Here is a 14,088-nt window from a genome sequence, read left to right as displayed (position 1 = left end):
GGTAGGGCCTTTCTGCAAAGGGACTTGGTTTTCGCAAAGTCGGATGTAACTTCAATTTTAAGTTCCTTTGGAGCAGCCATCTTTGTAGTTATTTATATATATAATTTTCCCTGTAGCTCGTAACAAACTGTCTTGTAGGTTATAAGCATCCAAGAAAAATCAAAATACTTCTGCTTCACCGTGGTTCCAGAAACTTAGTATTTAGAAGGAAAAATTCTAATCTTGCAAGAATTGAGCTCGAGCTAAATTTGAACAGTAATCTGATACAGGCTGGTGTGTCTGAGTGTGAGATGTAATGTTAAATAGACTATAACTAGTAGGATTTAGTTTTTAGGTTCAGATCTTAAAAAAATCTCCAATATAAATGTAATTTGTGACTTAAATAATTACTTTATGAGGAGAACACATTCTAGTTCCTCCTCTGCTTGAATCTGAAACACAGCAAATTAGTGCTGGTCTGTGCGCGTGCATAATCCTCCAAAGGTCCTAGCCCTTCCTGGCGGAGCAGCGACGTGTCCATTCACAGGCTCTGGTAGAGATATGTCTGCAGGTGTGGAGGCCAGAACACGGTTGAGGTCTTGGAAAGAAGAGAACGAGATTGCTGAGCAGAGGTGACGAATAGCCTTAAAAATGATGTCGGAACAAAAGTGTCCCATGGTAGATCCAAGTGATGAGTAGCTTAGTATCTCTGTAGATTGTTTTATAACCTGTTTCTTAAACCTGTGTCAAACATGGCATATTAATTTCACATTCTTAGGAGAAGAAAAATAAAAGCCAGGAAACAGTACCCTCAAGGTGATCACCGTTGACTGCCTGCCAGCACACTGACCCTTCACTTACACCTGGGAGGCACTCAACACGGTTATTTAAATTAGATTTTTGATTTAAATAATGAGGGATAAAATAACCGAGTGCAGTGAAACAAGAAAAAGAACGCAGGCTGTGTGGCTGCTCAAAAGGAGGAGGGAAATTAACTTTCGGTTTGAAGTCACATGATGCCTGAAGTTGAAGACGACCTGCCGGAAGGTTAGCCGTGGTGATGTGAATCCGGAGCAGTGTCGGCTGCTCAGTAACGTCTCTTCTGACTCTTTTACACTCCCTTTCAGTGTGTGTCTGTTGTGAATTTTGATGTTTTTTTTCCTGGACGCTTAGACTTGGTGTTCAGGTGGGAGGTAGAAGAGAAGCTCCTGTTACTTTCTGCTGTGTAGGCAACATAGACCATTGTGATCTTTTCCAAATTGTACTTTTATAAAATGGCATATGTTAATCTCAGCCAATAGTGGCCATTTTCAGTTGGCTCATTAATTTTGCCTTTGTTAGCTGTTTCTTTCAAAAATAATGTATTCATTTGTTTTTTGCATACTGTAACTAAATGTTCATCTAGAAAAATGAGAAAATACAAACACAAGCAGGTATCCTACCTTCCTTAGTGATGAGGCTTGACCTCTGTTCCTCCGAGCATTTCTGGAAATCATTGCAGATAATGATTTTAAGTATTGTAATGGTGTCTTCTCTCAGATTTATATCTAGAATTCACTTCCTGAAAGTATTTTTAATCTAAATTTCACAGTTAATTCATCAGGATATAGTTCCGTAAAATTCATCGTAAATGAATTTCCTTTCAGCTGAGGATGAGGAATTGCCGAGGGTGTGGCTGTGCGCTCTGCTGTGGGGGGCGGTTTGCCAGGCGCAGACCACACACCCCCTCCCTACACAGCTCCAGTCCCTGTTTGTTTGGCCTCCGGGGATTGACTCTTGAACTGGAGTTAATGTAGTTGCCAACGCACTACATTAAGTCGGTTTTCCGACTTGAGAAACATTTTTTCCCCCAGTAAAACAAAAGCTACTGAAGATCCCTGAGAAAAACCAGAACCCTAGAAATTAAAATAATTATAAAGTAGAACAGACTGGTAGCTTAAGTTTCAGAGGTATTTAGTTAGTTAGTCTCTAAAATCATTTTGTTCATGCCACAAGACTTTGAGGTTCCAAAGAGTATAAGGAAATGTAATGGTTTCTCAATTTGAATTTATTTGAGTTTATTTGGGGAGTCTTTTCTGGTATTTGGGATTATGCAGGCAAAGCCACTAAAAGCCTTTTTTGGAGAAACGAAAAGCTCCCCTCAGATGTGATCCTTGCTGTTCCTCCCATGAGCCTGGCATGTGGATGAGTTGCGGGCCAGACCCTCCACAGGGTGCAAAGGCTGTGCACCCCCCCAGCGCGAGGCAAGCATCCCAGGAATTTATGCCGGGATCTGCGGCACTGAAAAATCCAGAACTTTTCCATTGTTTCTGTTGGAAGCAAAGCCTAGAGTCCTGTTTTAATACTATGAGCAACTTAAAACCAGAGAGGTTTTATTTTTACAATTTGTCTCCAGGATTATAGACAGCTCTCTTGGCGAGTGTAACTACAGAAAAAGGTTGAAATTATGCCCAAACTACTCAACAGAATAGTTTTACTATCAGGTACATTTTCAAGTTATTTTAAGTATAAAAGTTATTTTAAGTCTAAAGGAAGTGTGTAGCATATTATTTTCGTGAAAACCAGTTACTGCCCGGCATCGTGCCGGTTCAAAGTGTTTCTCTCCCAAACACTGTGGAGAGCCGGGGCTAGGCTCCGAGTGGCTCGTCTTCCCCCAATGTCACCTTGGGCAGCCGTAGTGGCCACTCTGACCATCTGATGGACACACCCCATCCTGTGTGCAGCTGGGCTGACCTTTGCTGGAGCCTTTCTGGCCGTGGTTTCAGAGGCTCTGCTCTTGCCTCAGTTCTGCTAACCAGTTCCCGCTTGTCCTCACCGTGACTTCTGCTGACTTCCCAGAGTCATCATCTTCTGGTTTTCTTTTTTAAGCATACGTTAAAATTATCGAAATGGACTGTTAATTCCTTATGGAAAACTTATCTGCATGTGTTCCAGCTTCTTTCCTCTGTACTCACCAACACTAACAGTAGAACGTTAACCAACCCCAGATAGAAAACTGCTGGGGTCTGACTCTGTTCCCTTGACCAGCCTCCACGGGAACATCTCGGTTATCATCCTTTCAGCCATGACTTTGCTGTCGTCCGTCAATGCCCTTCCTCACTACCTGGTCTGTTAGAGATGGTGTGTGTGTGTGTGTGTGTGCGCGCGCGCGTGTGTGTTTTAATGCTGTGAAGAAGTCATTTAACAAGAACTTTATGCTTTTTAACATTTTCTAATTTATTTTTTTAAGTTCACGCCCAGCCCGGGGCTTAAACTCACAACCCTGAGTTCAAGAGTCAAGTACCTTACCGACTGAGCCAGCCAGGCCTACTGAACTTTATGCTTTTCTACCAGCCAAGCCTTTCACCTTGCCTGTGGAGCTTGGACTGCGCTCTGAAGCCAGTGTTCTGAGTGCTGCTGTCAGGGCCATGCCAGCCTGCTGTCAAGAAAGCTACATCCTTGTCTTTCACAAACTTGAAAAGCTCTATACTGACTTGATGTTTTTATGATAAATTTCTCAAACTTGCCTGCAATGCAGCTGGCACCATTAATTATCTTTCATGACGGTGAAAGAATTAGGGCCCAGAAAGTGTCACTCACAGCAAGGCCTCTAGAACACGGTGGACAGAACAGTGAATCGGATGGGAATTAAAGTCCCAGTTTCGCTGCCAGCTTGCTGTGAGATTTGAGGCAACTCCTGCAACGAGCTGAAGCTTCCGAGAGGGATGTCGGTGGCGTTTGGGGAGCAGAGAAGGCCACCTTTGAGGCTCCTTCTGCTTCAAATCTTAGGTTCTTCTCTTTTCCCTTTTAACAGCCCATTATTCCCCCATCCCGTGTCCCTTCTGTGTGCCCTCGGCTCAGCCTTTTTAAATCCTTGTACGAAAGCCTCCCGTCTTCAGATTTCTTAGGAGGGACCCTCTTGGCCGAGGCCGGGGAGAAGAGGAAAACTGTGCGAAGGAATGCTTGCAAAAGGAGATGTCTCAAGGCCAGGGAGAGGAATCTTAGGAATGTCAGACCCGTGAAACCCTGGGAAGCAGAGGGGAAACCTGAGGCAAATGAAGCCCAAGGAAATGGGGGGTTTTGTAATCACGACATCAGAGGTAACCATGCAAAGTGGGGGCTCCGGTGGAGGCGAGTAGATGGAGGCACGTGGCCAAGGGGAAAGGCTCAGTGAGATGCAAGGCCCTGGAGGTGGCAGGCGCAGCCCATCCTTAGGGCGCTCCTTCCAGGGGTTCCTCTGGGGGAGTCTGGAGGCCCCTGTTCAGGGCAGCTCATGTTCTTGATGACCTTTCCTGGTAAGTGCTCAGAGATGGAGCCTCACCTTGTATGGAATCAGCTGTGGATGTGAGTAAGATGGTGAGCTCCCGAGCCCTGCTTCTCTGCACCAGTACTGAGTTCTGATGTTGTACCTAGGAGCTGGGTAGCTCCCCAGTGAGGAGGCGGTGCATGCAGAGTTCTATAGGGTTCTAAATTTAGTTCACTTAAATCACGAAGTGCATGAGCCTTCGCTGTTGTGATGAATTTTTAATGGAACTTGAACACGCCTTCCAGAATTTGGTGTTTTCTCTGAAGCCTGCACATTTTAAGTGAAACATTATTCTCTAGAATTTGCTAGGGTTTGACCAGTTTTATTAGACTAGTAGAACACAGTCCAGACCTAGGTTAAACTATTTATGTGATGCTTTAGGCAATGTTGATTTTGCAACTTGCATCTGAGACACCAGAGGTATAATGCTAGACATTATCTTTAAAGAGTAGTCATTATGACTGTTGACTTCTCTACATGGTAGCTATTTCACTAGAAACCCCAGTGTTACTGATACTGTTTAATGGTGAATCATATTTGCTTAGGTTGAGGTTCTGTGCTATTGACTGATGAGCGTTTCTGGCATCAGATGAAATTGAAATGGAAAAAAAAAATCTGCCTTTTCTATAAACGGCAGTGGATGTCTTTGTCACTTTTTCTTTCATTTACCTTTGAAACCAAGTGAGATAGTGCATAGAGAGTGCTTTGTAGGGGCGCCTGGGTGGCTTGGTCGGTTGTGTGTCTGACTCTTGGTTTCAGCTCAGGTCATGATCTCAGGGTTGTGGGATCGAGCCTCAAGTGGGGCCCCACACTCAGCCAGGCGTCTGCTTGGGTTTCTCTTTCTCTCTCTGTCCACTCCACTCCTGCTGATGCACATGCTCTCTCTCTAATAAATAAAATCTTTAAAAAAAAAGTGCTTTATACAGCATATGATGTTTTTATTATGTCATTACTGGTCTTAAGAAACGTAGTAACAAGAACACTTTTAGCCTCATCATCCTTGCTGGTGCATTCTGGCTCTAGAGCTGATTTAGTTGCGTGACCTTGGGCATGTGACTTCACGTCTCTGGTCCTTGGGTCTCTGCAGGATGAGAGGTGCGGATGGGGCCTTTGGCGAAGAGGGGTCAGAGCGTCTGTTTTGCAGCGGGGATGTGGTGCGGGCCTGAGAGTAAGTATACCGAGTGGGCCCTCCTATCTGTGGCTGAGAACACAGTTACAGATTAATTTATTTTTATCTGCGTGTGTGTGTGCGTGCGTGCGCGTGCCTGAGAACGCTGATGCAGTAGGTGACTGCTCTTTTCCTTCTGCTTCATTCAGTTTCCTTTATAACTATGTGTCTTTTCCTTACACGCACGAAGTTTGTCCTGTCCTCCATTGTGATCTGTCGGTGTTTCCATTTCACTTTCCTTGTGTTTCATTCCTGTGTCTTTCTTGTTTAGACCAAGTGGAGCGCGCAGCTGGCAGTAGCTTCTATGTAGGACCCTTCAGGACCCCGATGGTAAGTGCACACGTGTGCTTACCAGGCTCCCAGCGGGCTCTGCCGGACCCGTTCCCGGGACCCGTTCCCGAGGCCCGTCCCGCCTCACAGACACCAAGAAGTCCCTGCACCCTTGTGTAAGCGTCCTTAGAGGTGGTTTTTGGTTATAGGCTTATTTTTATTTTCTCTTTTAGTTTGATTACAAGTAGAACAGAAACCAAAGTACCAGGAAAAGAAATTTACTTACTTAAGGAAATGTAGCAGGTTCCCCCACCTGTTACGGCAGTATTTGGCTTTGTGAGTGACCCCAAGCCTGCCTAAATGTGAGTTGGGACACCTGGACCCTAATTTCTGTTCTCTCGTAGACTGGTTAGCTGGTCCCTCTGGGGCCCTGGCCTTCATTTTTCTCTCAGAAGAGCAGGTAGGGCAGGTGGTTTTGATAGCCCCTTCATCTCTGGTCTGCGGCCCTAATGGGAAGTAACTCAAGTGTTAGATGGTTCTGATTAAGATTATATCATTTCATGTGTCTGGGAATCTCTGTCTCACCAACAAATGATAATTAGATTCATGATAGGCTCATTTCTATGGTAAATTAAGTCTGTCGGTGTTCACCAAAGATACTTAGGAGTACATTTAATTGTTCTTTAGTTTTTACTAGTGGTTTATTAGTAGTATTCGCATACTTTTAAAATTCTTAAATATATAGACTGCAGAGCCCCATTATGTCTTTGGTGACCTGTATTGTATTGGTTCAGCCCAGTGGTTCTTAACCTGGGGAGACCTCCCACCCCCATCCCGGACATTGGCCATGTCTGGGGACTTCGGCTTGTCACCGTTCAAAGTGGGGGTGCCGCTGGCATGTAGTGGGTGGAGGCCCGGGGTGCTGCCGAGCGTCCTCCAGTGCGTGGGACAGCCCCCCAGGGAGAGTGTGATTCGTGGGATGCCCAGGCAGCCTGTGGCCCTCTCAGTAGGATGCACATGTCCCTGCTTCAAGTGGTTTCTCTTCATAGGGCATCAAGGTTACCTGGTCTTGTTTTTTAAAGAGGACCCCTGGAGGGGGGCGGGGGGCACTTCTCACTGATTAGGTTTGCGGAGGCCAGAAGCAGACATGGACATTATCAGCTAGGTGTTTTAATATTCTTTCAGGCCGGGAATGAAACTTAAAGTGGTACTTTTGACTTTTAGATAGTCGTGTGATTTCAGTCTGAATATGTATTAGTGAGTGATGTTATTAAGGTTGTGCTGTTCTATTATAAATCTAGGAACGTCACGTATTTAATACTCTTGTGTACATATAGGCCAGTTTTTTTGTATGACCTGCTAACCAGCTTTGTATAGCGCTTGAGAGGCTGCAGAAAATCTCTGAATTGCTTTTTTAAGGGATTCTATTACAGTAAAGGATATCTGTTTTTCTGTTAAATTCACAGTGTGACTTGTTTTAATGTCCCTAAGCTTCCTGTGTACCAGACAAAGTGTACACTGTACCTTCACCTTTACTTACTGCAAAAGCTCAGGCCTATGCAAAGTAGAGAGTAGGAGGTAAGAAAGGGTCATTCCTTGGGCTCTCTGGGGTACATGAGGTGGTATGTGATGTGATGTCTTAAAACATTTTTGTGTTAGGGATGGAGGGAAAAACTTTCCTGAATCTAACTTCGAATTAAGCACTCTGCAGCTCAGGAGTCCTCCCGGGGGTCTCAGCAGACAGGAACTGCGGCATTAGAGGAACTTAGTAGCCGGGAATCATTTCTACCTGTGTTGTTTGTGCCCAGGGATCTGATAGGGATTGGGCATCGCACATAGGGACGGGCGTCTGTCGTCGGGAGGATAAGAAAATTGTCTGGAAGCAGATGGATTGTAGGCGTCCTGAAGCACAGCCGGATTCCTCAGGAGCCTTGTCGTCATCACATTCGGGCTTCGTGCCCTTCAGTTGACCAAGGGAGAGAGAATTACAAGAGGATCTTCCGTCTTCTGCTGTGGAGAGGGGTCCTTTGTGTCCTTGCCCTTTACAGGGGGGGATTGCTTTGTAATCCTCCCCCTGCACGCTCGTGGCTTCTGTTCCCACCAGAATGTGGTTTCAGGGAAGTGCTTGCTTGGGTCCTGAGTCCCATTTTAGGTGCCTTTGGAAATGAGGGATGGAGGTGTTACCAGGAACTTATTTGCACAGACTGTTACCTTATTTCTTGGCAGAAAGCATCAAAGCATTTTTTTTTTCATGGACCAAAGAATTAGGGATTTAAAACCGTATTGGCCAATTATTGAGTATATTGTACCCCCCCCCCCCCCGTTTCATCTCTTAATTATTTATCAAAATGTGGTGGTGTTTTTTAGGATTATTTGATTCATATTATAATGGATGTTTCCATTTTTTAACCGTTAGGAACTTTTCAGTGTTATTTGTATCTCTCACCTCATTTTTGTTTGTTGTCTGTAGTTCAGTTAATGCTGCTCCGTAGTGATCCCTTTCCAGGAGCAGTGAGTGGTTTCCACTCGTCATTTTGCCAGTTCAGACAAAAAGGTCTCACGAACCTTGTTTTGAAAGAGGAAGGACCGCCCTGCATTGCAGAAGGAGAGGGAAGGAGTGTTTGGGGAGGATGAAGAGGAACCTGTTCTGAATCTGAAAACTGAAAAGCAGGAGCTACCAGGACAAACTCGGAATTTAAAAAAATACCAAAGAAGGGCCACAGATTCTGGTTAAGTCCCAAAGAGACTGAGCTTCCAAACGTTCGGTACTGGTACTTTTCTGGAGAATTGCTTATCCGTATTGAGTATCTTGGTGACCTGAGCTCCTTGTTCTAGCTTGTCAGAAGTGCTTTGCATTTTAATCTTACCTCCTGAGCTGTGGTCGCGGTTGGAATCCAGTTAGTGTTTCCTGAATTCCATTCTTCCCGTTGTTGAGGGAATCCTGAATTGTACTGGACCCGGAGTCCAGTCCGTGGGCACCCTCAGGATTCATGCCAGCTCGACAGTGAGTTATTTCTAATTACTCTGCATTTGGTATTGGAGCCTCTGTGCATAGGCGTGCGTCCTTGGCAGTTCAGCGGAGCCTCCTCCTGCCATTTCGCTTCACAGTTATGGAAACGTATGTCTTAACTAAAAAGAGCCCAGGTTCGACTGTCTTGTTTTTCCCCAGTGTGCTTCTTACAGACTTGCCCGTCCTTATTTGTGTGGTATTGAAACTCGATGTTAGTTATCGCTCTCATTTCCCTCCAACATCAATATTTTTAACTTTTCTGGAATAGATGATCTGTTAGTTTGGTAGGGGAACTCATGCCCAAGAATACAGGATTATGGGTTTCTTTTTTTTTTTCTGACACGACTTAAAAGTATTCTGATCATCGTCTGTTCCTTTCTTTAGAAATCTGATACAGTCGCCTAGAAATCTGCCATTTGCTGTCACTGGATTAGTAATTGTCTTTTTCGAGAATTCAGGGTAATAGTGAGTGCGTAAATAAGTAAATAAATAAATGTTGTGTTTTAGGGAAGAAAAAATCCCAGGAAAGTAAAAACAAAGCAAACAAAACCGAAGACCTACAGCTGAAGACAAGTGAGCCAGATTCTGCTTCTGCAAATATGAGAGATTCTGCGGAAGGTAAGCTTGGAAGTTGGCCTTGTATAATTTAGGTATGTATGAGAAGTTATTGTAAATCTCCTTGGGATGCCCTTCTGAGACTTCACCCAAGAACTGGAAAGGGTTAACAGCAGAAGGCTGCCTGAATTTAACATGGCGAACCGAGCCTTCCACATCCCACTTCCCTTAAAAATATTACTAAAGACCTTCTTTGTTGAAAACGGAATTACTCCCTGGTTAAAATGAAATGAAACATATACTGTATGATGACACTTTATAATAAAGTTCAGAACCATCAAAAACAAATCTCTGGTGATTGAAGTGAGACTGGCAGGGGCTTGAGAAGACTTCGGGGACACTGGCACTAGTCCATCCCTGAGCTGCGTGGGGGCGTGTCAGTGTGTTTACTCCAAAGTATTTTATCCAGCTATATGCTTATGATTTATATCCTTATATTATGTTTGCACTTCAGTTAAAAGCTTACTTGAAATATCGTACACCTTTGATTTTATATATCAGCATGAAAAGTGTGCAGAGTGAAGAGTATTCTTGTTTTTGTGTGTGGTTTTTTTTTTAAGATTTATTTGAGAGAGAAAGAGGGAGGGTGAGTGGGGGTGGAGGGGCTCAGAGGGAACTGTGGGGCTCATCCTAGGACCCCGGGATCATGCCCCTTGTTTTTTGTTAGAAATTAAATTCCTATTTTATTTCTGTGTGTTTCTCCATACCAGATTTTCTTATCATCCCTTCTGAGGATTGATATTCTAGGTCCTCCACGAGGTGAGAATTCAGAGAGAGAGGCATGGATTGCAAATTCATCAGAAAGGCAGATTGCTCTGTGCTCCTTGCAGCTGAGCGACCATATTGAGACCTTTGATAATAGAAATGAAGGAGGCCTGTCATAATTTGTTATGTGGCAAATATGTGCAGACTGGAGCTTTCTAAGAAGTGTCTGTAGTGACCCAAACAGGCAAATTTCAAAATGTAGGCTTGTGACTCTTCCAAGAAATATTTGTAGAGGAAAAAACCCAGCAAAATATTTCGGATGCCTTTTAAAAAGGGCGAAAAATTGATGTGATCTGAAGAGAAACCAGAGTATTTGGATACCTTTTAATAAACCACTTTATTAGCACTGTTTGCGATGATGACATTCATAAAGGATTAAATCCTGTGGCATTTTATGAAGCAAGAACAGACAGGTTGATTTCCTAGAGCCTTGTGACACCAAGTTCTGTGTGCTGATAGCAGATTTGCTAATTAAGACTTTTGTTTGAACGAAGGCACAGATACTAAAGAACCGCAGTGCCTTTTGTGACAGAATTAAAGAAAATCCACCAGCTGTCTCTCACCTTCAGTAATTGAAGACAGGTTATTTATTCCTGACATGATGTTTGGTCCTATGAGGAAAAGTACCTAATACTTAACCTGTTTGTGGAGTAGCTGATCCAAGTGTGATTGGTTCCTCACAGGCTAGCTGTCAGCTTCTCCTGAATGTTCGGCATTGTCCTCAGCAAGCAGTCTGTGTACTGAGCAAACAGTCCTGACTCTTCTTTGTGTTCCCCAAACCTTCCTTTATTTTTAAAACTCAGCAGACCTCATTGGGTGTGTGGATACACGTTGGTGTGGGCCTTACTAGTTAATTAATAGAGCTCTGAGTGTTTTGCTCCATATGACTTTGGACAGTTTTAAGTCTGGCACTGTTTACCAATCAAAGGGAAAGAATCCCCCCCCCCCCATAACAAAACCACAGATTTTGGCTAAAAATGGACTCTAAAATTACTAAGCCTTAGAGATGTTATTTTCATTTTCTGTTGTCTCATTTGGATTTTTTTTTAGCAAGATGCTGAGTCTTTGTTGAAAATGTATGTGGAAAGGGAGTTAGCTCCTGCCACCATCAAATGACTGGTGTCCCTGTCTGTGGGGGAATCGTGGGATTAATGAAGTTTGTGAGAGGAGTTTGGGAGAGAAGGCTGGTCTGTTGGGAGAGAGGTAGTGGACAGAAAAGTGAGACTGAATTCCCCGGGGAGGGGTGGGGGGGGCAGGGCTGAACAGGTGAGCTTGTCGGGAATACCTGGTGTTTGCCGAGCTAGGAATGGTTGGCCTTGTTAGCCCCCCACCCCCCCATCCAGGTGGTCACCGGGTCTGCGGACAGGTGTCTTCTCCTGACAGTCTGGCTGCTCTTTTCTCTGTCCATTGCTTCCTTCCATTTCCATCTTTTAGTCTCTCCCTTCTGATACCCTCTCCTTGGAACCAGTCTCGAGCCTTCAGGACTGTCCTCCTCCCAATCCCATAAGCCATCTTGCTGCCAAATCTCCCATATGACACTCTGCTGCTTTCAAATACCTTAGTGGAGCCCCATCGCCCCCAAGTAAGTCCACACTGATTCCCAGTGTGCGACATGTTTTCATTCCTCCTGTTTGCTTTTCCTTTTCTTTTTTTTTTTTTTTTTAAGTCTTTTTTTTTTTTTTTAAAGATTTTATTTATTTATTTGACAGAGAGAAATTACAAGTACACTGAGAGGCAGGCAGAGAGAGAGAGAGAGAAGGAAGCAGGCTCCCTGCCGAGCAGAGAGCCCGATGCGGGACTCGATCCCAGGACTCTGAGATCATGACCTGAGCCGAAGGCAGCGGCTTAACCCACTGAGCCACCCAGGCGCCCTGCTTTTCCTTTTCTGTCCTTGACCTCCAGGTTCAGCCTGCTCAGTCCTTTCTCTAAGATGCATTCCTTCCCTGATGAGCGAAGTAGTTGTTGGGTGTTTCTCCTCCGTGCTTCCGTAGCAGCCCGTACTAACCCCAAAGCATGGCCGGTCATTCATGATAGTCTTGGTGCCCGCCTACTCGTCCGAGGCTGGAGGTGAAGCTCTGTGAGGATAAGGGTCTGGACAGTCACGTGCACCAGTACAGGCATGTAGTAAATGCCGGCGCAGTGAGGAGCCAGCGGTCAGAGTGGCTCTGCGTCCTTTACAGAGCTTTTCTTAACGCGTATTCCGTTTTCTTAAAAGGGGCCTCATTCAGCAGGGACTGGGGTGGGACTGTGCCGAGAGCAGCGCTGTCAGCTTTAAATGGGCTCGTGACAGGACCTGGCTTCGAGTCCCTTGCTGTCCCTGTGATTCTTCCCAGCCAGTTCTCCGCTTCTCTGCTTTCCTTGATAGCTTCACTATAGTCTCCCTGTCTCCCCGCTCTGTCCCTTCTCTTAGGAACTCCATTAGGCGTTTGTCCCCACTGTTGTCTCCGCCCCCACACCTCCACCTTGGTCAATTGGATGTTCAGCCCTGTCCTTTTCTTAGCCAAACCCCTTCGTAGTTCCGGACACAGCTGATTGCTCCCTCCTTTTGGAACTTTCTTTACACTTCTCGGCTCTCCAGATAACCTCGCTGGCCATTCTTCTGACCTGTAAGTACTGGAGTCCTCTGGGGGACCATTTTCCCACCCTTCTGTCTGCATTCGTTCTCCAGGTGGCCGCGCGCAGTCCTTGCTCCAAATACCACTTGTAGTTGGAGAATTTATACAGTCTGGGCTCAGCCTCTTTGTTGAACTTGAGTCCTACAAAACAGATGACTTAATATCTTGACTCAGGTGTGTGTGTCAGTGTGTTTGTGTCTCCAAAGTAACTCTTGACTCCCCCTCAACACACACACTCAAGGCGGGGCGGGGGGGGGGGGGGGGGCATTGCCTAGACCTACTTTCCCTCAGTCTTTTTAGTAAATAGGATTATTCCAGTTGCTGTGGAATCCTCCTTGGCTCCTCCCTCCCTCTCCCCCTCCCCTCCCCTCCCCATCACAGCCAGTCAGCAATCTTGTTAGCCTTTCATCTTCAAAATACATCTGTCCCGGGGCACGGGGTGGCTCAGTGGGTTAAGCCTCTGCCTTCGGCTTGGGTCATGGTCTCAGGGTCCTGGGATTGAGCCCCACATCAGGCTCTCTGCTCAGCGGGCAATCTGCTTCCCTCTCTCTCTCTCTGCCTCCCTCTCTGTCTACTTGTGATGTCTGTCTGTCAAATAAATAAATAAAATCTTAAAGCAAAACAAAATGCATCTGTGCAGTGTCTGACCGCTTCCCGCCGCCTCTCCCTGCCTTCATCCTTGTCCACCTACAGTCACCTCGAGTTCTCTTTTGTTTAATTTCTCAGTTCCTTCTCACCCCAGACCTTCTGACTTCTTGCTGGTTGTGTTTGTTTGTTTGTTTGTTTGTTTGTTTGAACACATCTAACCTGTTGACTCAGAGCTTGTGCATCCGCTGTTTCCTCTGTCTGGAGGGCTTCCCTCCCCCAGATATTTGCATAACTCATTTTCTTTAGACTTATGCTCCGCTGTCCTCGTACTAGTGAGTCCCTCCCTGAGTCCCTCCCTGACCACCTGTCTGGGCTCAGGTGGGTTTCTTCTTTTTTCTTTTTATTGAGTTTTTACTTTAATTCCAGTGTCGTTAACATCCAGTGTGACACTGGTTTCATATAGTTAACATACAGTTAACCTCCAGTGTGACACTTCTCATCGCAAGCAGAGGCCTGTACAGAACTACTGAATCACTACACTACTCTTAATCCCATCTCCTGTTTCACCTGTGGCCCCCCCAACCCCCCGTAACTACCAGTTTGTTCTTGGTAGTTAAGAGATGTCCTTTATTTGGTTTGTCTTTTTCTGTTTTCCCCTTTGCTCATTTGTTTTTTTTTTTAATTGCACACTTGAGTGAGATCATACGGTATTCGTCTTTCTCTGACTGACCAACTTTGCTTAGCACTAGACTCTCTCGTTCCATCCATGTTGTTGCAAATGGCAAGATCTTAT

The 14,088-nt window shown here is 45.2% G+C and overlaps 1 protein-coding gene across 8 annotated transcripts in view; it reads left to right on the top strand.

The window, feature by feature from the left end:
- Nucleotides 1–14,088, top strand: part of PRDM2 (PR/SET domain 2) — a 126,858-nt gene that overhangs the window by 66,029 nt on the left and 46,741 nt on the right. For 6 of the 8 annotated variants that reach the window (XM_032303209.1, XM_032303206.1, XM_032303213.1 and 3 more), the window contains one exon: nucleotides 9,220–9,330. The exons of the other annotated variants lie outside the window; for them this stretch is intronic. In XM_032303209.1, coding sequence (XP_032159100.1) covers nucleotides 9,220–9,330 — 111 coding nt within the window. The remainder of the gene's footprint in view (nucleotides 1–9,219; nucleotides 9,331–14,088) is intronic. 8 annotated transcript variants of the gene reach the window in all.

The sequence above is a fragment of the Mustela erminea genome, chromosome 10, assembly GCF_009829155.1.
Source record: "Mustela erminea isolate mMusErm1 chromosome 10, mMusErm1.Pri, whole genome shotgun sequence".
Classification (NCBI taxonomy): domain Eukaryota; kingdom Metazoa; phylum Chordata; class Mammalia; order Carnivora; family Mustelidae; genus Mustela; species Mustela erminea.
Note: the sequence above shows the minus strand (reverse complement) of the source record. Positions and strands in the feature narration are given on the sequence as shown.